Below are 14,299 nucleotides of genomic sequence, written 5' to 3'. Positions count from 1 at the left end.
AAGTAATGACAGAATTCCTTCTTGTTATCTTCTACCAAGAGGACTTCCAAAGGTCACCCTTGGCATTTGCTCAGGTGAATGGACCTCTGGTGCAAGTAATCAGATCTAGTCACAGAGAGGAAGGTTTATTATCCAAGGACCATGGGATATTATATCACTATATGCCAACAACATATTGCTGATGGTTGAGTGAAGGCCCAGCTCAGGGCGCCGGAGCCATAACCCAGCGGAATGCCCTAGAGCTAAATTCACAAAATGGCCGCTGAAGTCCGCTTGCTCCAACGACAACGGAGCACAAGGAAGCCCAAAGCCAGCAGTGAAATTTGCTTAAAGGGGCGTCAGAAGTTGGGGGAGGGGCCAGGGCACCAAGATCGAAGAGTGGTAAAAAAGTCATGGTTAACGGATGGGCTAGCTGATGAGATTGGTTCTAGCAGGCCAATCAGTCACTGGCAAACACCCAAAAAGTATGGGTAAAGTATGGGTAAAGGCTGCCGCCTCTGCTGGGTAAACAAGAGTCCTCCACTTGGCTGCAACAACATTTTCCAACCACCCGATCCATGTCAATGGGTAATAAAGGGTATGATCAAAATAAGCCGCAGGGGGGAAACAGAAAAGGCTATTCAGAATAAAGAGCCCATCTCACGGATTGGCCCAAGGGACGGCATCCGATAACATAGCAGGCTTTGGACGGCAAATGCTATGGCATCTGGAAAAGAAAAGGATGGGTTACCCCAAGAAGAAGACAACCCACTCGCAGCCCCAGCCTGCCTGGCTGGGGGTGAATAGGGTGTACCTGATGGTTAGCGAGTGAAGCTCCGTTCCCAGCCAAGATTGTCGAACGCTGGGTTAGTAATACCCTCTCCAATCATCTGGAACGTCACCAACTATTAGATGCTGATCAATTTGGCTTCCGGCCCGCCCACGGAACCGAGACCGCCCTCATCACCGCCGTGGACGAGCTTCAGAGGCGTGCAGACAGAAGGCAGGCAGCGTTCTTGATCCTGCTTGACATGTCTGCCTCCTTTGACACTGTGAACCACAACATTTTGCTGAAGCGGTTGAGGCGGGACTTAGTGGGTCAGCAATGCAGTGGTTCCATTCATTTCTGCAGGATAGGCAGCAGGCGGTGTCTGTCCCTCCTTTTCAGTCAGCTTTTACTTTGATTTCTCATGGGGTCCCCCAGGGCTCTGCAATTAGCCCAATCCTTTTCAACCTTTACCTCAGACCACTGATTACGCTAATCAAAAGCTTCAATATTAAAATTGTCAATTACGCTGACGACACGCAAATGATCCTCTCCTTGGAGGGAGAGGACTCTACTTCGCCAGAGGTCTTCCACAACTGCTTGCGTGACATCTCTCGCTGGCTAAAGGACAACTCCCTCCAGTTTAACGCAGGGAAAACGGAGGTGCGCTTTAGCACTGGAACTAAGTTTCCATGGCCATTCCCAGATAACTTCTGGCCCCCTGAATCTGGGACTACAGTTCGGCCGGTGGAATCAGTCCGCAACCTTGGGGTCATGCTGGACCACAGTATGGAGACGCACACACAAAAGACTACGGCTTGCTGTTTTGCTATCCTCCGATCCCTGAGGAAAGTCCTGCCTCTCCTTCCCTCTCATGCGCGCGCCCAAGTGGTAAAATGTACCATCCTCAGCAGACTGGATTATTGTAATGCCCTTCTGCTGGGATCCCCTGGGTTCTTGCTGGACAGGCTTCAAAGGGTCCAATCTGCAGCGGCTAAACTAGCCTTAGGGCTCCCTAGAAGAGCACACGGGTCGTCCTCTCTGAGCAAACTCCACTGGCTTCCGGTGAGACAAAGAGTACAATTCAAGGCCCTTTGTATAGCATTCAGGGCGCTCCATGGAATTGGCCCGGCCTCCCTACAATTGAAATTCGCCTGGTATACGCCAGTTAGGCAGCTTCGCTCCTCTGAGGCCAAGCTAGCAGTGGTTCCCAGATTTAAGAAAGTTAGATCTGGAGGTCGATCCTTCGAGGTAGCAGCTGCCAAGCTCTGGAATACACACCCAGTAGAAATCAGGCTCATCTCCGAACTTCTCCCATTTAGGAGAAGGATTAAAACCTGGCTATTCCCTAAAACTACCGCCTGAGAACTCCCGCTCCTGTGTTCTTACTTTCTTGCCTTCATGTGATCCAGTCAGCGCCAGGATGCCTGCAATGGTGACAGTGCGCTTAACAAATGCCTAAAATAAATAAATAAATAAAAGCCTAGAACCTGTTGCAGGGTGAACCAAAAACATAATTGAAGACAAAGACACTCAATTGGTTCAACCTAAGGGCAATGATTATTAGCGATACATTTTACATTCTCATAATATTTTCTTAGATATGATTAACAATGTCTAGCAGTATGTGAATCCACCTTCATTGGTTGCTCTAATAAAGCTGCCGCCATCCATTCCTATAGTTTTCCTCACCAATTGTTGGTTGGTAAACGGGGCTGTGCATCAGTCTTCCATGTATTGGTTGGGTCTGGTATTCTCCCTGTTTCTAGTCCTCGCTCTTGTTTTTTGGTTGCCATCTTCAGATTTGTTTTCCTACCACTTGATCTGGATGCAACGGAGAGAGGTCCCAGACAAGCAGAAGAAAGAAGTCAGATTTATGGTCAAAACACCAGACTTCTTCTCCACCTGGAGGAGGCTGAGGAAAATTGCTGATTTCACCAAAAACCTTGGGATTTCACCCATAAACCTCACTGGGCTTTCCTCCACATGCAGCTGAGAATGTAGGGGGGCATGGGGCGCACACCATTCACGTTCTTCCCTAATTGCCACCACAAATTCGCGCAGAGATACAGCCACCTGGTGCGTAACCTGTGCCTACCAAAGAACCATCAAACAGAGACTGCGGCAACTGTGCTGAACTCCAGCTGAAAACACTCACAGCTGTAGAAAAGCACAGAAGGGCGCACTATGCCATGGCACAGAAGCATACTCTGAGGAAGGAAACAGGTCTACAGGGATGACACTGAGATGGTTGGACGTCTAAGGACTTGACGCTAGAAGGATGAAAATGCTGAGGAGATCGACGACGCAGGACACTAACGCCCAGAAACACAAGGTAGCACCTCAGAGGCAGCTAGAGGCAGAGCAGAGAGCATCGGACTCCCCCGAGTCCACACCAATACCAAAAGCCATGGTGGTGGAAGGCAAGCACAAGTCCACAGACACCCTCTGATATAAAACCCAGGGTTCTGCAGGTGGCAAACCCTTAGAACCGGCCTCGACTCTGAATGGCGATCAAGAGCATGGGAGGGATAAGGAATCCTGCAAAGCGAAACCTTCTGCACCAAAACGGAAAGGGAGGCGTCAACGATTCCATGAAGGTCTGGAGAATTCCCCTCCAGTCCTCAAAGGAGAAACCGAGACAGGAGCTGGAGCTGCCAATGATGTAGATCCAGCGGAGGACCTGGAAGACGAAACCTTCAAGTACAAAGAAAACTTCACGCTAAGCCCCTTCCAATCAGGAACCTTTAAATCTAATACCTCAGAAGAAGGATGGCAGACGCCTACCCCTCGAGACCCACACCACTCGATGACGTTGCTGTTTTCTTACACAGTGGTAAAGAGGGCTGAGGATACCTACAGAGTCAAACCAGAGGTGGAGCCGGCTGAATCCTTTTTCGGTTACCTCCTACACAGCGCTGTGCTTGAGAAATCTATTGTTTTCAATATAAACTTAAAAGGGAGTTGCATCCCGCCTCCTCTCTTTCCTGGCTTCTCGTTGGTTCCTGAGCGAGCCACTTACCTTTCCTACATTTCTATAATGTATTTCCTGCATTTACCAATGCTTGTTCCTCGTCTGCTGCTCTGATCAGCTTCCCGCTGCCGAAATACTGTTAACACCGGCTTTGGTGGAACTATATTTCCATAAAGTTTTGTCACTTACTCTTGCAGCATATTTATATAACAATGTATCACTGAGAGAGATTAAGTGATTTGTTTAGGATCACAGGTTGTACTGACACCACCGAGACTCAACCCGGGATCACCAGCTCTTGAGTCAGCAGCTCTGGCCGATGTGCCACATCCTCTCCCATCGTGTTATCTGTCAGGGAGCTCTTTCCTTCTCCCAGACTATGACTGACGAAAATAGCTCTTTATTCATTACATAGGTGAAACTGATGCATTACCAATGCTTGTTCTTGTTGGAAAGCCTGCTGCCCTCTGAGAGAAAGTGCCAGTTCCTGCCCATGCTGCCCACTGTACTGGACTAGGGGTGGGAAGAATTCAGGGACCCTGCCACTGCAAAAGCGGTTACCCCAAAGGTAGAGAAGAAATGTAGACCCTCTTCTCAGGACTCTGCAGGGGCTGAGTCAGTGCTGACTTGATTATAGCATCTACAGCACAGACCAGGGCTGGCACTGCCACAGCGATGGGGCCACCATCCGACAAAGAGAGGCAGCGGGTGGAAATGGTGGGCAGGAAGAGGAGGCGTTCTGCAGCGGGCCAATCAAGAAGAACCAGCTCCAGTGCTCTCCTGAAAAGGTAAGACCACCAGCAGTGGGAGGAGGCAGAGGGCTTCTTACAACTCCTCCCTGAGCAAAGAGAGCAAAGAAAATCATCCAGGTGGGGAAGAACCATCAGCAACACATGCATTTATTAGCCCTGGATGGTCCATGCGCAAGAGGCATGCGTGGTGGCTTGTCCAGCTTTAAGGGAAAGGGACAGGCCGCTGTTGTGGACATGCCGTTCAGGGGGGAAAGATCCTGTGGAGCAGCTGCCAACCACTGCCTCCAAAGGATGCATATGGAGAAGGACCCCTCCAGGTCCATGGGCGCCCTTCAATGCAGGGGACAGTTCAGCAGCAGAGCCGTCCCCAGGTAGACCGTACCAGCAAGAGGAGGCTCACGTCCACGTATGCCTCATTCACACTGGACCCTACAGCCATCAGGCCAAGGCGCCACAACCCAACGGCATAGCAACACTCCGAGACAGCCCTTCCGAGGGAGGACCATCACGAAGCGGTGCTGGACACTCTGGGAGCAGATTACTAGCCCACACCACCTCTCCATAGCAGATTACTAGCCCACACCACCTCTCCAGGACAGATTACTAGCCCACACCACCTCTCCAGGGCTGATTACTAGCTCACACCACCTCCCCAGGGCAGATTACTAGCCCACACCACCTCTCCAGGGCAGATTACTAGCCCACACCACCTCTCCAGGGCTGATTACTAGCTCACACCACCTCCCCAGGGCAGATTACTAGCCCACACCACCTCTCCAGGGCAGATTACTAGCCCACACCACCTCTCCAGGTCAGATTACTAGCCCACACCACTTCTCCAGGGCAGATTTCTAGCCCACACCACTTCTCCTGAGCAGATTACTAGTCCACACCACCTCTCCGTAGCAGATTACTAGCCCACACCACTTCTCCTGAGCAGATTACTAGCCCACACCACTTCTCCTGAGCAGATTACTAGCCCTCACCACCTCTCCAGAGGGGATTACTAGCCCACACCACCTCTCCATAGCAGATTACTAGCCCACGCCACCTCTCAATAGCAGATTACTAGCCCACACCACCTCTCCAGGCCAGATTACTAGCCCACTCCACCTCTCCAGAGGAGATTACTAGTCCACACCACCTCTCCTGAGTAGACTACTAGCCCTCACCACCTCTCCAGAGCAGATTACTAGCCCACACCACCTCTCTAGGGCAGATTACTAGCCCGCACTACCTCTTCATAGCAGAATACTAGCCCACACCACCTCTCTTTAGTAGATTACTAGCCCACACCACCTCTCCTGAGCAGATTACTAGCCCACACCACCTCTCCTGAGTAGATTACTAGCCCACACCACCTCTCCTGAGCAGATTACTAGCCCATACCACCTCTCCTGGGTAGATTACTAGCCCTCACCACCTCCTCAGAGCAGATTACTAGTCCACACCACCTCTCCTGAGTAGATTACTAGCCCACACCGCCTCTCCTGAGCAGATTACTAGCCCACACCACCTCTCCTGAGTAGATTACTAGCCCCCACCACCTCTCATGAGTAGATTACTAGCCCACACCACCTCTCTTGAGCAGATTACGAGCCCACACCACCTCTCCTGGGTAGATTACTAGCCCTCACCACCTCTCCAGAGCCGATTACTAGCCCACACCACCTCTCCTGAGTAGATTACTAGCCCACACAACCTCTCCGTAGCAGATTACTAGCCCACACCACCTCTCCTGAGTAGATTACTATTCCACACCACCTCTCCGTAGCAGATTACTAGCCCACACCACCTCTCCTGAGTGGAATACTAGCCCACAACACCTCTCCTGAGTAGATTACTAGCCTACACCACCTCTCCTGAGTAGATTACTAGCCCACACCACCTATCCAGGGCAGATTACTAGCCCACACCACTTCTCCTGAGCAGATTACTAGCCCACACCACCTCTCCAGGGCAGATTACTAGCCCACACCACCTCTCCAGGGCAGATTACTAGCTCACATCTCTTCTCCTGAGCAGATTACTAGTCCACACCACCTCTCCGTAGCAGATTACTAGCCCACACCACTTCTCCAGGGCAGATTACTAGCCCACACCACTTCTCCTGAGCAGATTACTAGCCTACACCACCTCTCCTGAGTAGATTACTAGCCCACACCACCTCTCCGTAGCAGATTACTAGCCCACACCACCTCTCCTGAGTAGAATACTAGCCCACACCACCTCTCCAGGGCAGATTACTAGCCCACACCACTTCTCCTGAGCAGATTACTAGCCCACACCACCTCTCTTTAGTAGATTACTAGCCCTCACCACCTCTCCAGAGCAGATTACTAGCCCACACCACCTCTCCTGAGTAGATTACTAGCCAACACCACCTCTCCAGAGCAGATTACTAGCCCTTACCACCTCTCCTGAGCAGATTACTAGCCCACACCACCTTTCCTTAGTAGATTACTAGCCCTCAACACCTCTCCAGAGCAGATTACTAGACCACACCAACTCTCCTGAGTAGATTACTAGTCCACACCACCTCTCCTGAGCATATTGCTAGCCCACACCACCTCTCCTGAGTAGATTACTAGCCCTCACCACCTCTCCTGAGCAGATTACTAGCCCTCACCACCTCTCCAGAGGAGATTACTAGTCCACACCACCTCTCCTGAGTAGATTACTAGCCCACACCACCTCTCCTGAGCAGATTACTAGCCCATACCACCTCTCCTGGGTAGATTACTAGCCCTCACCACCTCTCCAGAGCAGATTATTAGTCCACACCACCTCTCCTGAGTAGATTACTAGCCCACACCGCCTCTCCTGAGCAGATTACTAGCCCACACCACCTCTCCTGAGTAGATTACTAGCCCCCACCACCTCTCATGAGTAGATTACTAGCCCGCACCACCTCTCTTGAGCAGATTACGAGCCCACACCACCTCTCCTGGGTAGATTACTAGCCCTCACCACCTCTCCAGAGCAGATTACTAGCCCACACCACCTCTCCTGAGTAGATTACTAGCCCACACAACCTCTCCGTAGCAGATTACTAGCCCACACCACCTCTCCTGAGTAGATTACTAGCCCACACAACCTCTCCGTAGCAGATTACTAGCCCACACCACCTCTCCTGGGTAGATTACTAGCCCTCACCACCTCTCCAGAGCAGATTACTAGCCCACACCACCTCTCCTGAGTAGAATACTAGCCCACAACACCTCTCCTGAGTAGATTACTAGCCTACACCACCTCTCCTGAGTAGATTACTAGCCCACATCACCTCTCTTGATGAGATTACTAGACCCCACCACCTCCCCTGAGTATATTACTAGCCCACACCCCCTCTCCATAACCGATTACTAGCCCACACCACCTCTCCTGAGTAGATTACTAGCCCACACCACCTCTCCTGAGCAGATTACTAGCCCACACAACCTCTCCGTAGCAGATTACTAGCCCACACCACCTATCCAGGGTAGATTACTAGCCCACACCACCTCTCCTGAGTAGGCTTTGGACTTCTCAGCTTCGCTACCCTGACAGGGCCAAGCGCTGCAATGGAATGCCTGGGTCCCAATAAGGAGACAATTGTGGACCTGTTACTTCTGCAGGACTCACATCCTGCAGAGCTAATCACCCAGTTTCTTTCATCTACTTTCACTTGTCTTCCATCCCCACAAAGAGTCCATGCAGAACTCAGATCATACAGTGTTTGCGCAGTCACTGGGAGAGGAGTTGGCCTAATGGCTAGGGCGCTCGACCTCGGGATCTGGGTTTGAGTCTCGGTAACAATGCCAAACATCCTGTGATTCTGGGCAAATCACTTAATCTCCCCGTGCCTAACCAAAATGAATGTGTGTCCTCATGTAACGCAACTAGTGCTATGTAAAGCGCTCTGATACCTGATTCGGGTCAAGTTTGCGCTATATAAAACTCTGCAAATGGATAACGGTTACTCCTTTTCGTTCATCCTGGGAAACTTTGCTCCGACAAACTGCCAGAGCGCATACCCCGGACTGATGTACATTGTTCCTGCACCTTAACATTACTATGCTGGTGCTTGTCCCTTATGGAACAGCACAACAAGAGCTGGCATTGAACAGAAGCCTGGTACAGGACAACAATCCTCATCTCAGTGCTTTGAGTTTGGCACGTTTTTTTGTCATTATCACAAGCATTTTTACAAGTATTTATTTTAAAATGCTTTTTGAACATTGTTGTGCAGATAGGTCTTGGGCACCAGTTGCAGTAATTCTAAGTCGCATGTGATAGTAACTAGATGAAGCTGCCAAAGACTTGGGGGCTTTGCAAAAATGTAAAGTCTGACTGTTCTATCTGGAAGTGCAGTTAGTGTACCTAATCAAATAATCAAGCTCCTTGATAAATGGAGCCCTTTGCACATTTTGTGTGTGTGTGGTAGGGGTCCGGATGAGGTGTGAGGAAGGTTTGTGAAATCAGATGTGATTGTTGACATATGCTGGGCCAGTGTTTTGTAGCGCCTTGAAAGTGTGGGTGAGGAGTTTGAATTGTGCCCGTTTGTGAAAGGGGAGCCAGCAGAGCGCCTTCAGGTGTGGTGTGATGTGAGTGCGGTGTGGGAGGTTGAGTGTGGATCTGCCCACTGAGTTCTGAATGGTCCGCAGAGTTTTTTGTTGATCCCGGCATGGAGGGTGTTCCCGTAGTTCTGCTTGTTTCTGACCAGGGCATGCATGATTGTTTGTGAGTGGTGATTGTGAGCCAATTGAAAATTTGAAAATCTTACTCAGCATCTTCAGGGTATGGAAGCATGAGGCGGGGACTGTGTTGACTTGGGTTGTCATGTCGAGTTTGCTGTTGACGATGAACCCAAGGTAATTGGCATGGATGGTGAGGGGTTGTTAGTTCTAGCTTTTGCAGTTATTCTTGTCAGTGTTCAGCTTTGGACAGTTGTTCTTCATCTTGTTGGCGGATTTCAGTCATGCAGGCACTGAACTTCCTTTGGATACTTAGCATGTTGTCTGTAAGGTAGAGAATAAGTTGCATGTTGTTGGCGTAGGAGATGATGTTGATGTCATGAGAGTGGACAATGTTGGCTAAAGGAGTCATCTGTGTGTTGCCGAGGGTCGGACTGTGGGATGATCCATGCGGAAGTCCGCAGAGGAGGTCACAAGCATCTAAGGTGCACAATGCAAGAATGACTGACTGGGTGCTTCTCGTCTGGAAGGAGCAGATCCATCAGACCACATGTCTTTGGATTTCGATGTCATGTAGGTGTGGATGGGGATGGGGTGGTAGGCCATGTCAAACTCTGTGGAGGGGTCCAGGAAGATGGTGGCTGCCATGTCTCCTTTGTCCAGAGTCATGCAGATAACATCCATAGAACCATCAATCAATCAATACATTTGTAGACGCACAACTCACCCGTGAGGGTCTCACGGTGCTGGGGGCGGGGTGCTGCTACTGCTCAAACAGACAGGTCTTGGGGAGTCTCCTGAAGGCCAGCAGGTCCTGGGTCTGTCGTAGGCAGATGAGGAGGGTGTTCCAGGTTTTTGCGGCAACGTGGGAGAACGATCTGCCGTCGGCGGCCACTCAACAGATGCGGGGGATGGTGGTAAGGGTGAGGTCAGCGGAGCGAAGCTGACTTTTCGGGGTGTAGGAGGTGAGTCGTTCGTTGAGGTACGCTGGTCCAGTGTTGTGGAGAGCTTTGTGAGCGTGGGTGAGGAGCTTAAAGGTGATCCTCTTGTTGACGGGGAGCCAGTGTAGGTCTTTCAGGTGGGCTGTGATGTGGCTGTGGCAGGGGATATCGAGGATGAGGCGTTCAGAGGCGTTCTTATGCGTTGTAGTCATTTCTGGAGTTTGGCTGATGTTCCTGCATAGAGAGCGTTTCCGTAGTCCAGTGTGCTGGTGATAAGGGCCTGGGTGACTGTCCTTCTGGTACGGGTGGGGATCATCTCTAGATCTTGCGGAGCATGCGGAGGGTGTTGAAGCAGAAGTAGGAGACGGCGTTCACTTGCTGGGTCATTGACAATGCGGAGTCCAGGATGACTCCCAGGTTGCGTGCGTGGTTAGTGGTGGTCGGTGCAGATCCCAGTGCGGCCGGCCACCATGAGTCGTCCCAGGCTGAGGGGGTGGATCCGATGATGAGGACCTCCGTCTTGTCCGAGTTCAGTTTCAGCTGACTGGTCGTCATCCATTCGGCGATGGCCTTCATTCCTTCATGGAGGTTGGTTTTGGCTGGGGTGGGGGTCTCGGTGAGGGAGAGGATCAGCTGGTTGACTTTGGCGAATGAGACGATTTTGAGGTCGTGCGATCTGGCGATGTTGGCGAGCGGTGCCATGTAGATGTTGAAGAGTGTCGGGCTGAGGGACGATCCTTGGGGTATGCCGCAGATGATCTTAGTGTCGTTAGAGTGGAATGGAGAGGCGGGTACTCTGGGTTCTGCCGGTGAGGAAGGAGGTGGTCCAGTCCAGTGCTTTGTCGCGGATCCCTGTGTTGTGGGGGGTGTGCTGAGGGTGTGGTGGCAGATGGTGTCGAAGGTGGCCGAGAGGTCCAGGAGGGTGAGGGCCACGGTTTCTACGTTGTCCATCCTGGTCCTGATGTTGTCGGTTGCAGCGATGAGGGCTGTTTTGGTTCTGTGGTTGCTGCAGAAGCCGGATTGGGACGGGTCCAGAATGTTGTTCTTTTCGAGGAAGGAGGTCAGTTGCCTGTTGACGATCTTCTCGATGACTTTTGCCGGGAACTGGACGAGGGAGATGAGCTGGATGTTCTTGAGTACCTTGGGGTCAGCTTTGGGTTTCTTGAGTAGGGCGTTGATCTCGGCGTGCTTCCAGCTCTCCGGGAAGGTGGCGGTCTCGAAGCAGCTGTTGATGATTTTGCGGAGATGGGGTGCGATGGTGGAGCTTGCTTTGTTGAAGATGTGGTGCCGGCAAGGGTCGGATGGTGAACCGGAGTGGATGGTGTTCATGTTTTTGATGGTGTCTTCGTCGTTGACATGGGTCCAGGAAAGCAGGGGGTCGATGTTGATGTGGCTGGGGGGCGGTGAGTCTGAGGTGTCTGTGGCTGTCAGGAAGGACTGGTTGCTGAAGCTGTCGTGGATGTCTGCGATCTTGTGGTGGAAGAAGGTGGCTAGGGAGTCGCAGAGGTCTCGTGATGGCGAGATGGCGTTGAAGTTGGAGCTGGGGTTGGAGAGTTCCTTCACGATGGTGAAGAGCTCTTTGCTGTTGTGTGCATTGTTGTCAATGTGCTCTTTGAAGGATGTCCTTTTGGCGGTACGGATGAGTTGGTGGTGTCTGCGGATGGGGCTCTTGTAGGCTGTGCTGCTGTCTGGTGTCTATTCGTGGTGCCACTTCTTCTTGAGCCTGCGGCAGGCCTGCTTGGATGCCTGGAGGTCGGCAGTGAACCAGATATCTATCTGTAGGAGTTTCTGTTCGAGGGCTTCTTTTTTTTTTTTTTTTACTTTTTTATTTTCATTTCAGTGTCAGAAATTTACATACATCAATAAACTTAAGTCATCTCCATTTGTAATGATTCAGTGCATTACACGTTCCACTGCGCACATGACAAGGTTTCTTAATACATTTCCAGTTACCTAGTAAAGACATCCATCCCTCACATCACCCTTCTTTCCACCCCCACATTAGATTTGTTATAAACTTAGCAGAAGGTTCCTCCTAAAGTCAAGGATTATTTTCAGGGGTTGAGGATGCACGTGGTGGGTCACAAATATGTCCCCAGGATTCATTCCATTTCCCCCATATTCTCGACCATTTTTTGGGACATTCCCGATGGGTGTAAACTGCTTTTTCAGCTACCATAGCTGTGTCCATATCATTCTCCCATTGTGACTGCGTGGGCACCACCCCAGATCCCCAGTTCCTGGCTAAGTATCTGTTCGAGAGTTTCTTGATCGGGGCGAGAGTGTTGGCGCAGTCGTTGATCCATTGTCTGAGGTTGAGGGCGGTGGAGTCGTTGTCGGTAGTTTCCGTTGGTGGGTTTCAGGCGAGGGTGGTGACTAGCTGGTCTTCGGTGATTTTGCTCCAGCTGCGGTGGGAGGCCTGTTGTGTGCAGTGGTGCGTGGTGGGCTTCTCAAAGGTGAAGTGGACGCAACAGTGGTCGGTCCAGAGTAGTTTGGTGGTGTGGCAAAAGGTGACGTGGTTGCTGGCTGAGAAGATGGGGTTGAGCATGTGTCTGGCGGAGTGGGTGGGAGTCGTGACAAGCTGTTTAAGTCCGAGGTTGGTAGGGTTGTCGAGCAGGGTGGTGGAGTTGCTGTCATTGGTGTTCTTGAGATGGAAGTTCAGGTCTCCGAGGAGGATGTAGTCTGTGGATGCAAGGGCATGCGTGCTGACGAAGTCGGCGATGGAGTCGCAGAATTTGGCCGAGGGACGGGTGGTCTGTAGATGAGGGTTCCTCTGAGGGTGGTGTTGGGGTCGGTGTGGATCTGGAAGTGCAGGTGTTTGGCGGCACTCAGGGTGTCATCGGTGCTGGTCGAGATTCGGAGGGTGTTTCTGTGGATGATGGCGATTTCTCCACCTGTTCTGTTGGTGCTGTTCCTGCGAGTGAACATTGTAGCCAGGAGGGGTTCATCCAGGTCTCCGTCAGGAAGGTGACATCTGGGGAGGTGGAGTCAAGTAGGTCCCAGAGTTCGATGGCGTGTTTGCAGGTGGAGCGGGAGTTGAGTAGAAGGCAACGGAGGCTGGAGCGGGTGTTGAGTAGAAGGCAATGGAGGCTGTTGCGACCTACCCCGGTGGGCGTGGTAGTGGTTTGGAGGCTGGTTTAGTGGCAGTTCCGGCAGGAGAAGGGTCCATGGGTCTGCTTCGGGGTGGCCTGGAAGCAGGTGTGTGATCGGCCGATGTTGAGTGTGTGGAGGCTGCTGGCATCGTAGCAGCGTCGGTGGTTGTGGGGTTCGCGGGGGCCAGGGGGTCTGGCGCTTGGCGCGGTCCAGCTATGGACGGGCGCAGTCAGGCGTGCCTTAGGCGCGCCTTTGGCATGCCCGCTGTGCACGGCCGCGCAGCGGCCGCCATTACCAGGGGCGGTGAGAAGGAGGAGCAGCTGGGAGGCGGGAGCGGGAGGACAAAATGGGCAAGCAGGGGTGTGGGGCCGCATGGAACGCAGCGGCAGGAAAATGGGCAAAAGGAACGGGGCACAGAGAGCAAGGGCACCAGCGGGGGCAAGGTGAGGGGGCATAGAGGTAAGGCAAGAGGGACACAGAGGACAAAAAGGGGGAAGACAGGAGACAACAGTATCAATGAAACAATTTACAGTGCAGAACACCACTCACACAGAGGGGCCTAGAGCCTACGGTGGAGCAGAGAGCAGAGGGACACAAGCACACACGTGGTGCTTCGTGGCGTGGGGGAGAGACCTACCTGAAATCATGGTCTAGGGTCGCTAGAAGCGATTAGGTCAGTTTCCATGCTGTGGTTGTGACTGAAATCAGACTGAGTGGTGTTGTGATTGGAGCAGGAAACTAAGGTTGAAGGAAACGGGGGAATTTCAAATGCATAATGGGGCCCATTTTAAAGTAAAGTAGGAGCCTGAATGAATCTGTTCTTCTCCCCACAGGCAGTGCTGCTCATGATCGGCCTGGTGTGTGTGTCCATGGGTGTGCTCATCTCCTTCTTGCAAGTGGGGAGGATGTACTGGAGCAGCTCCTGCTACTGGACCGGTGTTCCGGTGAGTATGCTCTGTCATTTCATGCGACAGTTAAGAGGTGTTTACTGAGTCCACTGAAACATCCCTTGTCCAGAGAATCTCTGGCCAGGAACAGCCAGAGCTGTCCTTCCTGCTGAGTGGCCACCTCCTGACCCGGTGTGCAGGTGGTAGTGTTGTGACCTGGGCTTGTATTGGGGA

General features: G+C 51.9%; 1 protein-coding gene across 2 annotated transcripts in view; it reads left to right on the top strand.

Annotated features, from left to right (window-relative positions):
• LOC144767124 (transmembrane protein 176B-like) overlaps positions 1-14,299 on the top strand; it is a 133,918-nt gene that overhangs the window by 35,884 nt on the left and 83,735 nt on the right. For both annotated transcript variants that reach the window (XM_078650733.1, XM_078650727.1), the window contains exon 3: positions 14,012-14,122. In XM_078650733.1, coding sequence (XP_078506859.1) covers positions 14,012-14,122 — 111 coding nt within the window. The remainder of the gene's footprint in view (positions 1-14,011; positions 14,123-14,299) is intronic.

Source organism: Lissotriton helveticus, chromosome 1_1, assembly GCF_964261635.1.
Source record: "Lissotriton helveticus chromosome 1_1, aLisHel1.1, whole genome shotgun sequence".
NCBI classification, from domain to species: domain Eukaryota; kingdom Metazoa; phylum Chordata; class Amphibia; order Caudata; family Salamandridae; genus Lissotriton; species Lissotriton helveticus.
Note: the sequence above shows the minus strand (reverse complement) of the source record. Positions and strands in the feature narration are given on the sequence as shown.